General features: G+C 45.1%; 1 protein-coding gene across 1 annotated transcript in view; it reads right to left on the minus strand.

Moving 5' to 3' along the window:
• Window positions 1–15,297, minus strand: part of LOC146856076 (lysosomal alpha-glucosidase-like) — an 829,176-nt gene that overhangs the window by 213,725 nt on the left and 600,154 nt on the right. The window contains exon 16 of the mRNA XM_085654093.1: window positions 6,880–7,028. Coding sequence (XP_085510219.1) covers window positions 6,880–7,028 — 149 coding nt within the window. The remainder of the gene's footprint in view (window positions 1–6,879; window positions 7,029–15,297) is intronic.

Genomic DNA, 15,297 nt, shown 5'->3' on the forward strand with positions numbered 1-15,297 from the left:
AAGATGACGGTAGAGGACCAGTCCACCCTAGATGTGCAACTCGCCGCAGTAGAGATCAAACACGCGATCCAGCACCTAGCCAAAAATAAGGCCCCCGGCCACGACGGTTTCCCCATAGAATATTACAACACATTCTCCCAACAGCTAGTCCCTTAGTTAGACATAGTCTATAAGGCGGCGCTGGAGAGGAGAAAACTCCCTAACACCATGCGGGAATCAATACTTGTGACCTTCCCTAAACCAGATCGAGATCCTTTACTTAGATCGTCGCATCGACCTATCGTCCTGCTCATCACAGACTGCAAAACACTCAGGAAGATCTTGGCAGATAGAACCACAGGGGTGCCTCCCCATCTGGTACACCCTGACCAATGCGGATTCGTGCTGGGAAGGAACACCTCCCAGAACATACACAGGTTGTTTCAGGTCCAGGACGGTGTGTGGGGCCAGTTCCCATGCTCCGCATGCCTTGTACTGGACCTTGAAAAGGCCTTCCACACCCTAGCATGGCAGTATCTATTCACGGTCCTGCGACGGGTGGGGATGGGGCCTCAACTCACGGCATATATCACACTGTTATATTCCGATTTAACTACCCGGGTACGAATAGGCAAACACATATCACCCCCCCATCCCGGTAACTCAGGGCACGCAAGAGGGGTGTCCTCTATCCCCGTTGCTATTCGCCCTCGCAATAGAACCACTGGCAATAAGACTAAGGCAGGGGGATGAAAATTGGGGTATACCGCTCAAGAGACGAACTCACAGTGTGTCCCTGTACACAGACGACCTCCTCATATATGTCAGGGACTTTACGGCATACCTCACCCCTCTCTGGACCATACTTGATGAGTTTGGGAAGGCAGCAGGTCTAAAAGTGAATTGGGCCAAGTCCACTATCTACCCCCTTCACCCAGATGTGCCACATTGGGAGATTAATACAGGTGAAGCCATATTGACATGGAATGGCAACGCCCAAAGATATTTAGAAATCAGACTATATCACACGCCGAGAGACCTTCTTGAGGACAATCACTACAGAGCCCTACGACGGATTAAAACCCAGGTCAACTTCTGGCGAACTGCACCCTTCGCCCCCATAGGAATGGTGGTTTCATCAAAGATGATAATGGTGCCCCGACTCCTCTACTATTTTGTAAATGTTCTGGTGAGCCTGCCACAAACCTTCTTTAGAGAGCTACACTCCATATTGATATTGCGGATTTGGGGAAAAGGCTGTCGCAGAGTAGCTTTGACAACATTGCAGCTGCCGAGGGACGGTGGAGGGATGGGTGCCCCCTCCTTTTAGGCCTATTTCCTCGAGGCACAGTTACAGTGGCTCTTGCAGTGGACAGCTGGGCGTCACCTAGAGGAGACGGAAACACAAGGGGGGATACTGTTGGTTCCAGAGATAACCCGACTGCCTCTTCCAGGGACCAAACCTAATCCAGCACACCCCCTGTTAGTGAAGATGGCAAAATCCTGAATGTTAAGAATCCACCACCTCTCTAGAGCGGCGCCAGTATATGCCCCACTGTTACCATTAGTGGGACTCCCCAAGGGGCGCTGACACTACACAGCCAGAGAATTACTAACATGGACAGAACATGCGCTCACTGAGGGGGAGGCCCTGTTCACGGAAGGCCAGCTGTCCTCGTTAGAGGGTCTGACGAAGGAGAGTGGGCTCCCCGCTGGACAGTTCCCCTTTCACAGACAGCTTGTGACAAACTGTAGGAGGGTGTGGGATTTGACAGAGGGGGAACCCACAACACACCCCGTACTACATGTGATACTAAATATGGGAGCAGGGAGACACCTCATCACTTGGATATATAAATTGATTATGGATCTTACACCTACGCCGTTAACGCGACTCCGACTAAAGTGGGAGAAGGAATTAGGCCGACCGCTGCACGATAACGATTGGCTCATTGCCCTGGAACACCACAAAAAAGTATTGCGTAATCAGCGCTTCAAAAATATCCAATTCAACATACTGCACCGTGCGTATCTCACACCGGAACAGCTCACGCGTTTTTTCCCTACAACACAGTTTGACTGCCCGCTCTGCCACGCACCCGACACCACATTCATCCATATGTTATGGGCGTGTCCCACACTACAGTCCTACTGGGCAGAAGTGCACACCACGATAATGATGGTCACTGGCCTAACAGATCTTGCCACAAGGGAGTCTAGAGCCCTAGGGATATTTAAGCAACATAAACAGAAAAGGATGGAAACCCGCTTCGCAACACTGGCCATACTCCTAGAAAACGAAGCATCACATTACACTGGCGATCACCGGACGGTCCCCCGATAGCAGCGTGGAGGGGGCGGTCAAGAAATGGGGTGCTGCTGAAGAGTATGCTATCAGACTGGAGGAGGCGCGTGGACCTCGACGACACCCCACCTCCATGGAGTGGTCGATGCTCCTGCATAGCTTCAAGCAGGCGCTAGATGTCCCCACAGAATCCCCAGCTTCCACTCAAGCGGGGCTCAGCCCCGTAATACCCCTAGCCACGCAAGAACCTCCCGAGAGGGCCCTCCTTCCCCCTACCCCTATTGGAACGCCACACTTGTCCCGGTGAAAGAGCAACACGTGGAGTTATTACACCAGCAAAGACAAATGCCCTTACCCTTAGCTCCCCCCTTTTTATCTTTGAGCTATTTTCCCAGTGTGGTAGTACAATTGGATGGTTTTCAACTAGACATAAACATAGCAGGGGGGCACCAGTTAGACCCAAGAATCATACAATCCAACGTGAGACCCATCTCAGTAAACAGTCATGCATTCCCATATACATCGTACGCACCACGACAAATAATCACTCTCTTGTCACTGTTGTGTAATGGTAATCTACGCACTGGATGCTAAATAACGATTACTGATGTTGTAAGGTGTAAACCCAATATGAAATGTGCAAAATCCAATAAAAAGGTATTATTAAAAATAAATGAAAGAAAGGTCAACCATCACTAGCAGAACAACCAATCGAGTTTGGGAACTTGGGACTTTGAGAAACAAAACGATTCTGCAAAATGTATCCGTAAACTTCAATTTGGTGTTTGTGGGGTAGTGGGAGTGTGGGGATGCAGGGCCTTGCGTGCCTTCTGTGGATATTTTTGATCAAATGCACAAGACACAGGCTCAAATGTCGGCAGGACTGTCTCTGCCACTCATCCTCATCGGGCCGATAACACCGGGACTGCTCAGTATTCGTGGCATGTGTTAGATACATCCTGTAAAGTACTGCGGGTGTGGCAGAGTGGGACACCAGAAAATCCATTCATGTAATAAACCATGTCACAAACACAACAAACAATTCTGGGCTATCTAGTTTTGAGGGAAACTCCTAGTTGTTTTGCTGAATCTTTCAATTTATTTATTGCATATTGGGGTGAGTTAAAGAGAGCGCCTGTGAAATGGACTGTAATTAAGTAATATCTGGACTGGAGGGGGTTAAGGTTTCCAAGATCAGGGGGGTGGGTTCTCTTGGTATTGCCAAATATAACTTGTATCGCGCACAACCAGGCCACGGGACATTACCATTGGGTTCTGCAGGAGGGACCGGGTGTAATCAATCAATCAATCAATCAGGGTTGGTAAAGCACAGCTACTCACCTGTGAGGGTCTGAAGGCGCTGGGGAGAGGGGGCAGCTAAGTTGAGTGCTGGGGTCATCTGAAGAGCCAGGTCTTGAGGTCCTTCATGGACTGGGGCAATGTGGGAGCTTGCCGGAGTTGGAGCGGGAGTGCAGCAGGTGCTGTGGCACTGGGACAAAAGCCTGTGATGTACCCCAATTATTGCTAAATTTTGATCACCATTTTGTTAAATGTGTTCATTGAGGCGACAAGAAACAATAGAAAAAGGATCAGGCATAGAAATGACTCACAAAGTAGGATCTGTAGTCACCCTTGGAGTACTTCTGCTTTCTTTCTGTCCCACTGGCTCTGTCTCCCCAAATCAACTTTGTAGAGGCAAGATTCAACAGTTTATTTACTTTGTTCATGCGACAAAAGCATGGACACCCACACCAAAGCACCAGGCCTGAACGGCAGACACACTGGGCTTGAGTATACCGACTCGCTGGAGGAGAAAAGGAATGGGGAGCCCAGATATGAATGGAGGTAGATGACATCCAGTGTATGGTGGGAAAGAAGGCAGAATGTGGAAAGGCAGTTATAGGGCTAGCCTTATATATTTGACTGCATTGCCTGAAAAAAGTCTTCATTATTAACACAGCCAGTTTGTTTGTAAATGAGAGATGCTAGTAGGTGGATCCAAAAAAGAAAGCACTGGTTTAAAGCCTAATGTCCTGGTCGTACTATCCCTTAGCTGTTACATGCTCAGCCTTGCTGTGTTTGATTTACTGCAGCTACATGTGGCTGAACTCAGCACATTATGACACCAGTGCTTGCTACAGGCAGCTGTACCCTGGCAAAATCCCAGTGTAGCCAGCCTTCTATTTGGGTTATTTTCTTATATTTTTATAAGTTAGCCTGGGACGCATGCAACACTCACCATGCTATGTCCCTTTTGCAGGAAACAAGCACATGCCTACCTAAATTCACCTTCACTCCACTTTTTCAGAGTTGCTCAGGACATTCTGGAATTAATATTATTACACAGGCACAGCAACTTTGATTTGCGATAAAGTGTCACTCAAGTGTCACACATAAGGCAATGCAATGTCACACATACGCACACTTCAGCCATTGAACTGTCACACATGTACTTTGCAGGGAGGCCCCCTCAAGTTACGCCACTGTCTATTCCCTGAGCCCTGCTTCAGTGCAATGTTATCATCCATGTTTGCACATGACTGTTGCTATCTAGTATGTATATATGTCAGTCTAGACCTTGCGGGGGCAGCTCCCCCCACCTCCGGAGCTGCCACATCCTATACTGTTTTCAAATATATGTCATTAGCTTTCTTGTATCTTTTCGCATGACCATTTGTAAAGAGCTTTGATACCCCATGTGTCATGTTTGTGCTGTATAAAACCTTTATAATTAAATTAATTAAATGTGTGTGTACACAATGTGTGCTGCACTGCTGCCACCTTTTCTATATTTTGTGTTTGGAAAGCTTATCCACTGTTGCCTTGGTTGTATCTGCGTTCCATATTTGTGAATCCTGATAAATATCTTTTCACTGTATAGTAATATATTATCCAAAATGATTAGCAATGTCAGTGTTAATTGCACTCGTCAGGTGGCACAACTAGCAATGTAATAGTGCACCTGTGCAATCAATGTAACTTGGCTCATGCCCAGGAAGTACCACACTTTCAGCATCAGACAGAAGAATTAAATAAGAGGCATGAGTACCTATCAACAGAGCGAGGGTGACCCTGAGAGTCTCAAGACGTAATTTCTTATAGAAGCACCCTACTGTTTGGGTCAACCCATAAGCAGGCTACCAACATCACCCCGGCGTAGATGCACATTTTGGACACTTAGTTGTATAAAAACTCTCTAATATAACATATTTCAATATATCACAATTTATCAAGCATCTGTATACAGATATACAAGAAATACCCATCAAACCATATTTCTGCCTTTTCACAAACTACTCAAATCTCCCAATGCATCGATGTCACATTATTTGTGCTGTATAAGCTCTCAGGTTCACAAGAAGAGGGTCTTGCTTGCACCTCTCGATTCAAACGTAATATTTGATGACAGGATGAAGAAAACTGCCTAGATAGGTGCAGTGCATGGACTCAGGAAACTCAGAGGGCTCTGATATGCACAGGAGGGAACTTGCTCCTGAGTACATAGCACTCCAGATTCCCAATTCTATTCATCAACATGGCTATAGCCCAAACTGTACTTTGCAGCTCTGTCCATCCCATTTTATTTTCAGGATTAATAGTATCACAGTGCAAAAAACTGGACTGAATGAGCTACTTAACATGCACATGGGGAACGAGCGCTGCAAATGCCATGAGAAAAACGATTGGCTCACCCCTTGCAAATGCTTAGCAACGCTGCATGAACTAATGGAAAAAAGTAATGTTAAATTGCTCCCTGTATTTAGTATTCTCATGCCATATGTGAAACCTTCTGTCAGTTGTTGCTTTTTAGCCAGCAACACTATGGAAACTACAGGCAGGAGTGCGATGTCCTTTTGATTATAAAACGAGGGGCCTTATCATGATGGGCTTTGCAGGCTCAGCTAAATGCCGAGTAATACTGGTGTAATACAACTTACTAGAAAAAGGTCATTCTCAAACCTAGGAGAGCTAATCTCCTCTTTCACCTCATCTATCTAAGGAAAGATTGCTATTCAGAAACTGCACTTCTAAGTTTACAACAGCCAAAAAGGGACCCAAAACAGTAATAAATGTTCTCCATCCCAAATATGGAGTAAGTCTAGCATCATACATGGCCAGCCTCTGGTTTTGCAACACCCTCCCATACCAAATATTAGAGGCAAGGACTTAAAATAGAACCTAATAGGATTTAAAAAAAAAATGTTTTATCTAATCAGGAAAGTCCACCTTGGTGACAGATCCCATGCTTTACAACAGGACACTCGTGAACTCTCTTCCACTAAATATATGGTGACTACTATCTAGATTCAGAAACTCCTCAACACATGGTTAAGCAGTACACTCATGTTGTTAATATACCTTTATGAGCTGCCTGACACCCTCAAGTAAACGTGTGCTCTACAAATATTCAAAATCAAATGAATAAATATAATACATGAGAGATTTTGCTGTGAAAGGTCAATTGCAATGAGAACATAGCAAAGTGTTTTTGCCATGGTTGAGAAACATGCAGCCACATTTTATTCACCTCTCAGTGGCCTGTCTGCAGATGTTTTCCTGCGGTTAGAAAATAAATGACTGTTTAAGGCACTTACTCGTGCATAACTGGACGAACCACGGTGTTGCCAGCCACGTGGGCAAAGTAGAAAAGCGTGTACAGGTAGGGCAGCAGAGTGTACCGCGTCAGCAAGGCCGATCTGGAAATGGCGGCAAACTCGGCGCCGAAAGAAGCTGGGTCTTGTTCCTGTCAACAAGCAGATTTGTCGAGAACATCTGTCATACGAGATGCTTATTTATCAGAATATTAAAAACAAAACTGCTGCGCGTAGCGCACATTCTTGGCCCTCAACCTGATTCCCAGATGGTATCCCACAAGCTATCATGAAAGGTTGCCAAGCACACATCTGTACTCACGTTTCGAATTAAGATTAGAGTTTTTTGGGAAAAGCACGGTGCATATTTCAAATTTATAGATGAGCAGGCAGTCTACGTCTTTCGCCACGTGAACAAATTAGAGTAAAACACAGTATTGTGCCGAGGTAATCAATAAACATATAATGTAGAGTCTAATTATATCAATACCCAGCATGGTGCTAATTGTTTTTTGGTCTGTGTTAATTTGCACCAAAGTGCTAATAAGCACCACGTTGTCCCTTTTTCTCTATTTTTAATTCGATTCGACGTTTAATGCATATTTTTATGGCAGCAAAAGTTGAAGTTTGTATTTTGAGAACAAGACAAGTACTGACCATCACTTAAAGAAATAAAGCAAGATGGCACACGACTTGTAGCTGTAGTGAAGTTCTAAACACCACCTCAGTGCAAATTGATTGTGACAAAAAAAAAGCATTTTAACCTCCCCCAAACATCCCAGTTCCCCTGGCAGTTTATGTAATCTGGTCGAATCTCTCTCTAGCTGATTCACAAAGAAAAGAGAACAATCCTCATAAATTGAGCAGCTACAGAGATTTGTACAAAACGTCAGATTCAAAACTTCATCTCATTTCTAAACAATCTGCTTACACTGGTCTATACTAATAAAAACCCCACCTTATAGCCGAGCTTTCTCCCTCTTGTACCTAAGATGATGGAATGCATAGCCATACTGCAGGGGCGGCTCCTCCACTATGGCGGAGGAGCGTTGGCTCACTGCTTTCTCGCAATGCGAGAAGCCAAAATATAAAATAGTAATGCAGCCTGGTGGGGAAGATGCGAAGTGCGCATGACGGTTTGACGACCCACTTTCGAGTCTGTTTAACACTCGGAGCTTGACCCCTGCACTGGCCAGGCCGGCCCACCTGCTCTGCCCTGTACCCAAGCAGGAAGGAAAGCGAACATAATAAGAACATCAACTATTTTCATTTTCCTTTTTACACTGCTCGCAGAGCAGTGGGGTGACGCTCCTACGCCTTAGCGGAGCTGCCACTGCCATCACGCCTACATATGGGATGAAGCCCGTGATGAGGTCATGTTCAAGATCCAGTTACCCCAGCCCTTCAATCTAAGAGTAGCTCGTGTAAAATGGTATCGATTGTCTTTACTTAGCTTGGCGCCTATTGCTTGCTTGCGCCCTTATTCGCACCAGAGGCAGACATGATATGAGCGAACATCACAAACTCTGATTCGCCTCTCCGAGCACTCCCAGAATATGGCCTTGAATTAATCGGAACCAGGGGGTTCACGCAAGCTTCTGCAGCCCCTGTGGCAAAGGAGCGACTCCAATCCTTCAGGGGCACCCCCAAACTGTCAGGGATCACCATTCATCCCAAGTCTATTGAATAGCTGTGTCATAGACTCACTGGCACATCCCGATACTCTACTACTGGGTGAGGGGAGAATCACTTTGTGCTACGCCACTGAGCAGAACAAGCAGGGGTGGGATGCGTCACATGTCCTCTAAATGCTGCAGGGCTCTCAATCCAGGCCTAGCTAAAAATGTGCCTATGCTTCCTTACATCTAAGAAAAGAAAGGTGGGAAAGCTTTCTGTAAGCACAACGGAGAAAAGAGAAAAGTAAAGAAACGTTTTAGACGAAAGGTAGGAGTGAAACAATAAAAACATAAAAAGTAAAGTCAGAAGTGAAAGACAAGGTACAAGTCGAAAACAAGCATTTGCAATGCAATAGGTCTCGCATTAATTAAATGCAGAGCTATTGACTTTGCAAATGTAAAAGTAATATGGCAATTTTTTTTAAAACTTTATTTTTAATTTATTGACTTTTGTAGTAATGGCGGCGCTGCAGCATGCCGCCATAGTTACAAAAGTGAATGAATAGAAAAAAAGTTGTTTGTTCGCCGTATTACTTTTACATTTGCAAAGCTAACAGCTCTGCATTTAACAAATGCGATACATATTGCATTGCAAATGCTTGTTCTTAGAAAGATGACTGTACGCGGGACAGGAGCTTTGTGAGGTACAGATGAAAGAGGGGGTACTGTTCTCGAGCATTTGCAGATTTAGCTTTGCACTGAAGAGCCATTGTATATAATACTTCGAAGCTATCTCCCAGAGTAGAATAGTTTGTTGAAACGATACACGCTCTGATTCTGCAGCTCCAAATATGTTTTAAACCCACACTATATGGACTTTGTCTGCAATAAGTAACCGCCCTGCAGGACAACAGAATTAATTTAATTTCTTTCGTTTATCACTGCAAGGACAAGGTTAGAAAAAATATGCAACATATTCGGGAATCTTTAAAACGGCATGCTCCTTGGAATGACTGCTGCTGTAAACAAGTAGTCGGTCTGAATAATTGAAGACTTTTTATGCTGCTCTTCCTTCAACGTTCTTACCCCAGACCATTCATGAGGTTGTCAGTAGTCAACAGTGTCACTTCTCTGAGAGCTCACATATCGCTTTTAAAAGCAGGAAAGTGAGTTACCTTTTTCAGCGTGAACACTAGGCTGTATACTCTATGTGCAGTGCACGTGGGTCCGTGTGAGTAAAACCTATGTTTACATGAAAATCTGCTGGTTATGCAGCAGATGGTGGAGGGCAAATACAAATCCATGTGTCAGTGGAAAGGCATCAATTTTAAGGGCCTCGTCTACAGTAAGCTTGCTCCAGGCTGGAAACTCCTATAGCGCCTATGACTTTGAGGCGCAGCCTCCAGGTGTTAACATTCACACTTGAGTGGTATTTTCTATACAAAAGGATCAGCACACACGAACAATCCTCATTGGATGCCAACACACCTATTATAATATCTATAAACATGGCCCGCTGTGGGCATCAGGGCACTACAGCAATCAGATGAAGCATGCTGAGGAGTTACTAAGTGCTACAGCACAGGAGCAGTGCGAGGCATGGATCCTTTTGCCTTTGAAGGGTTACATTTTTGACATGGGCTAGAGACTTGTGACATCTACTGTGAGGCCATTGAGGGCTTACATAAGGCAATGCTCAGCGCTTCACTAAGTGCTACAATATAAATTAAAAGACAGAAATGTTGTCTTCATTTTTAAAAATCCACTCTGACGAGAAAAAGGGTTGGGAATATTTTGATAAGTGAACACAGTGCACCAAGGATGTTACAAGTAGTCCTAACCCCTGCGACCGGGGCCAAACTAAAGACGAGAGGAAATGTTAGACAAGCGTTGGCCGCGCGCGAGCGGCCGGAGACGCAATATGTGGTGGGGGAGGGGGAGAAGCGGGAGTTGTGTGTGCTCGTGCGTCATTGTGATCGCGATCGCTCTGAAAGCGAAAGTGATCGCGATGACACACAAGTTTTCAAAGTGCTGTTGGCGGCCGGCTTCGCGCGTGCACGATTGCGTGAACGCAAGCGTTAGGCCAGCCAGCAGCACTTTGAAAAGCCCACATACAAAATGTCTCTCCGAGCCAGCGCCCATGCGCTGGGCTCAGCGAGACCTAAAAAGACTGGAGGAGTTGGAGCTAAAGGAAACGCTGCACTAAAACTAAGTTCATGGGCGAAAGAAAAGGCAGAGGTGAAAGAAAAGGTCCTGGGTGAAAGCAAGGAAAAGAATCAAAGGGAATGTGGTGAGGAAAGGAAAGGCAGTGGGGAAATAAAACTCAGGAAGCAAAGAATAAACAAATATGACAAAGGCATGGATAAGAGGAAGTAGAAGATTGAGAGGAAAGGGAATAATCAGAGGAAACAAAAGGGGTAAAAGGAAAGCACAGGGATGTGATCTAAGGAGGGTTGAGAGGTAAAGGAAGAGTGAAAGGAAAGGCAGCGGGAGAGGGAAGGGAAGAATCAGAGGAAAGATGGGGAGAGAGGGAAGGGTGGGAAGAAAAGTTGTATTGAGAGGAAAAGAAAGTGTGAGAGGAAAGGGAATGATAAAAGAAAAGGGATGGAGGAAAGACTGGGGTGAGCGGAAAGGAAGGTGTGAAAAGAAAGGCATAGGTGAGAGGTTAGGGGCTGGTCAGCGGAATGGCATGGGAAAAGGATAAAGGCAGCGGAGACTGGAAAGATAAAAGTAAAATGAAAGGGGAAGAGTAAATGAAATGGAAAGGTTAGAGAGTAAGCAGGATGAAAGGAAATAAAAAGATGATAGTTGAAAGGGGTGAGAGGAAAGTGAAAGCTCAGAGGAAAGGCAAGAGTGAGAGGAAAGTCGGGTTGTCAGGAAATGGAAGTGTGAAAAGAGAGGTAAGAAAGAGCTGGGAGGGAAGGAATGGGTGCAAGCAAATGTAAGTGTGACAGAAAGTCTGAGGTAAAAAGGCAGAAAATGGGATGAAGTGAAAGAACTTCCAGTGGTAATAGAAAAGGGAAGGGTGAGAGGAATGGTAGGGTGAAAGATGAGGTTAGGAGTAAAGGGAATGATACAGAAAAGGTGTGTTGAGAGCAAAGAGAGGGACGAGATGAAACTGAGAGTGAGAGGTATGGGAGGCAGGAGAGGAAAGGGAAGTGTGAAATGGTGGGAGAAAAAGAGACCTCAATATCCGGTTTGACAAGATAAATCTAACTACTATATCAGCCACCACAGCCATACTCCAACAAATTGTTAAGGGGCTAATTTCCTCCAAAAGGCATACTGTGGACATCCTATTTTCTCCCCTTGGGACAAGCCAAAGTGATCAACGACTCCCCAGTAATCTGGGGCAACCAAAACTTCATAACTTTCAAGTTCAACCTACCTATCAATAACAAAACTTCAAAAACTACGGTAAGCACCACCAACAACGAACACACCTACAGAATATAGAAGAATTACACCTCATAAATCTCAACTCCCCTCTCGAAAGGACTTCAATGAATAAGCAACATCAAAATGTACACTCCTTCTACCACTGGATCAACATTGCACTTGACAACTTAATACTGACCATATCATAGGTTAACCATAAAATGAAAACCACATGAATTAATGACAGCATTAAAAGAAGCAAAGAACAACTAAACATACTACAATGTAAGTGGAGAACGTCAAGAGATGAAAATGACACAATCATACCATACCAGTATAACATAGCTTACAGAAGAGCTATCAAAGCTATAAAAAGACAACACTATTTCAGAAAAATAATTGAAGACGACTGTCCTTCTAAGGAACTTCACATGATTTTAGCAGAATTCTGCAATCCAGAGTTCCAAAACGCAGAAATAGTGCAAGTGCAAGCCTTTTATTGTAAAAGCTCCTGGGAACTTGATCTAAAACAAGAAAGTTATGTTAAGAAGAAAACTCCCTCAACACTGACTCAACTATCATAAAAGGGAGCAAAAGCAATCTTGTAAAACTCATTATTTTCCATATCCTCCTCAGAAAAAGAATTCCAAAATATTATCATTGCAAGCACGTTAAGACTCAACACCTCCAAATATCTTTAAAGATCTCCTTCGCACAACCTATGAAGGGAAGGTAGCTAGAAGCCTACTTAACAAGATCCTAAAACTAGGTTCTTTCCCACTCAAGTTGAAATCCTCCTTCATAAGGCCACTTCTCTAAAAAAAAGCCCAACGGATCCAATCAAACAAACAATCTAAAGACCTACATCAAATGGCTCATTCCTACATATAATATTTGAGATAGCAAGTCTTACTCAACATTCCAAGTGTACATATGAAAATAGCTTGGTATCAGCACTCCGGATTCCGACCAGGCAGAGGCACAAAGTCAGCCCTCAAATCCATTTTGGATGAACTAAAACTCACAGTGGACAAGAACAAAGTGGCTGCACTACTGCTTATGGACCTATCAGCAGCATTAGATACTGTCCACGTCACACAGTACTACAAAGTTAACATCATCTCAGAATGCATGAAAATGCCTTAAAATGGATTGCCACATCTCAAAGACAGACAACGCTTGGTATATTTATCTATCAACTACTCCCACTCAACATTCTGGTATCCAGCAGGGGTCGCTCATATCTCCATTTACCAAACCCCTTTACTGGACCTGTTACGATTATGCATATAATACACATATCTTCTGACAATGGATAGCCCGGAAGACCTTTGCAAACCAAGACTTGATGACTGCGTTGACGCCATAAACACATGGGGCCTGATTCACAAAGGCTTCTGCACTCGGGGCAGATGTCCCGCAGTCATGGGGAAGTCTCTGTACAAGGGCTGGAATCTCATGAATGAGAATTCTCATTGCGGAGATTCCGCCCCGAATACGGAGACTCCCCCACGACTGTGGGGCCTCCGCCACGAGTGCGGAAGCCTTTTGTGAATTAGGCCTATAGATAAGTATCTATATAAAGCTCAACACTGCAAAGACGGAGATCATGACCTGTGGGTAATGGCAAAACACCATCCTACTGCTATATAGTCCAAAGAACTCAAGGACCCTCCAACCATATCAAGATAGGTAATAGGTAACCATGGACTCGTAACTTTCTTTGACAACATATGTCAACAAGGTCACCAAAAGTAGCTTCTATACAATGTAAACACTGTGATGCATCTTCCCATTCCTTGAATACCAACAAAAGTTTCAAGCCAAGTTTGCGTTGGTTATTGACTGAAACTCTTCATGTCATCAAAGTTTTCAGAAAATGTATCACAGCTTTGCTGAAGCAAATTTTCCTACATTTCTCGACTTCACAGATGTAGGTTTGAACATTCCCTGCCCCTATTGGTGAAACCACATCCAAAATGGTAGGTAACAGGTCTCTGAGGAACCTTCCATTGTAGAAGGACTAAAATATCAAGTTGAAGATTTCTTAGTGCAGCATGGACGGTCTTGGGTGAAAGGTTGCAGAATGTGGTTTAAGGTGACATTGGAAGTAAGGGGTCATATTACTAAATTGCACCAGCATTGAGCAACGTTGGAGTGGTACCCAAGATGGCGGCAGAGATGAAGAAGGAAATAATTGCACATTAGTTGTGCTCTGTGCTGCCGTCTCACCACAACAATTATCCAGTGGCCATCCAGGGTGGAGACCTGGCAAAGACAGTTCTTTGGGGGCCCCTTGGGATCAGGGATCATCCATGATATGTGGAGAGGGGTTTGTCTCTCTTCTTCTCTCCTGGTGTTGATCCGAAGCCTGTTGTCCATATAACAGTAGCCTGGCAATGCAGTGCAACCAGGAGACTCATGTGGCTGTGCAGCCAGAAAGCAAAGTGCCTGAAGCTTGAGAAGCAAGGGGATGCATATTCTAGTCTCCCCCTGCAGATTGGTGGCCTGTGGGTAGGCGGTGACGATGGATTGCAAGCACCATGAAGGCCGAGAGAGACCTGACGATTTGGCAAGACCGAGTCCTCAATGCCGGGAGAGGCAAGGAAATTGTCAATTGGCGAGAGAGGCGGCTGCAGTGAGTGGGGCACCATATCTCACATAGGGGCACCCCTGGACCCCATTGGGATATAAATTGTTATGTTGTGCTATGTTCTGTTCTTATGTGGGGCGTTTGTGCAAGTGATTTGAGCTCTTCGACTTCCTGGAGGGCACACCTAGTCTTTCCGCCCACCTTGAGGCGCACTTGCTACTGACTGGATAGGGCTTGAAGCCCTACGAGTGCCCTCACCTGAAAATGCAGTCAGTGAGTCAGGGCTGATTAAGATAGATGAAGGGGTGGTGTGCACCATGCCTACATGGACAGCTTCTATTACTTCGGCGGACTGGAGGGTGATAGCCCCTGTGTGGGAAATACATTAAAGTTTGAATTGATTGATTACGAGCTTGATAGTGCTGTGACCTCCGTGTGGCGGTGGTGGGCCAGGCCTAATCTAACCACCCGTCTGGGTTGTTGCCTGAGCAGTCATGTGCATGAGAAGATTGAAGAGGGTGGGAGGTGTGGGATAGCGGGCCCCCTTCCCACTTCTCTTTCTGGTAGCCGCTTCGGCCTAGGGTAAATAGCAACGCACAATCGAAATCTAATCCCATTGCGGAGAATCCAGCCACCAGACATGCATAGTGTCTACTAGTGTACAAATTTGAGCAGTAGAAGAGCTCATTGGCTTTGTACTGACAGCTGGCCTTGTGTGCACCAGGACTCACTGTGTTGGACTGTGGCTGCGGTGAGACTGCAGGCCTTGGTCAATGGAGACTGTATTACCACGGTTGGAGACAACAATGGCCTCCACAGTCCCGGGGCCCAGAT

The sequence above is a fragment of the Triturus cristatus genome, chromosome 4_1 (assembly GCF_964204655.1).
Source record: "Triturus cristatus chromosome 4_1, aTriCri1.1, whole genome shotgun sequence".
Lineage (NCBI taxonomy): Eukaryota > Metazoa > Chordata > Amphibia > Caudata > Salamandridae > Triturus > Triturus cristatus.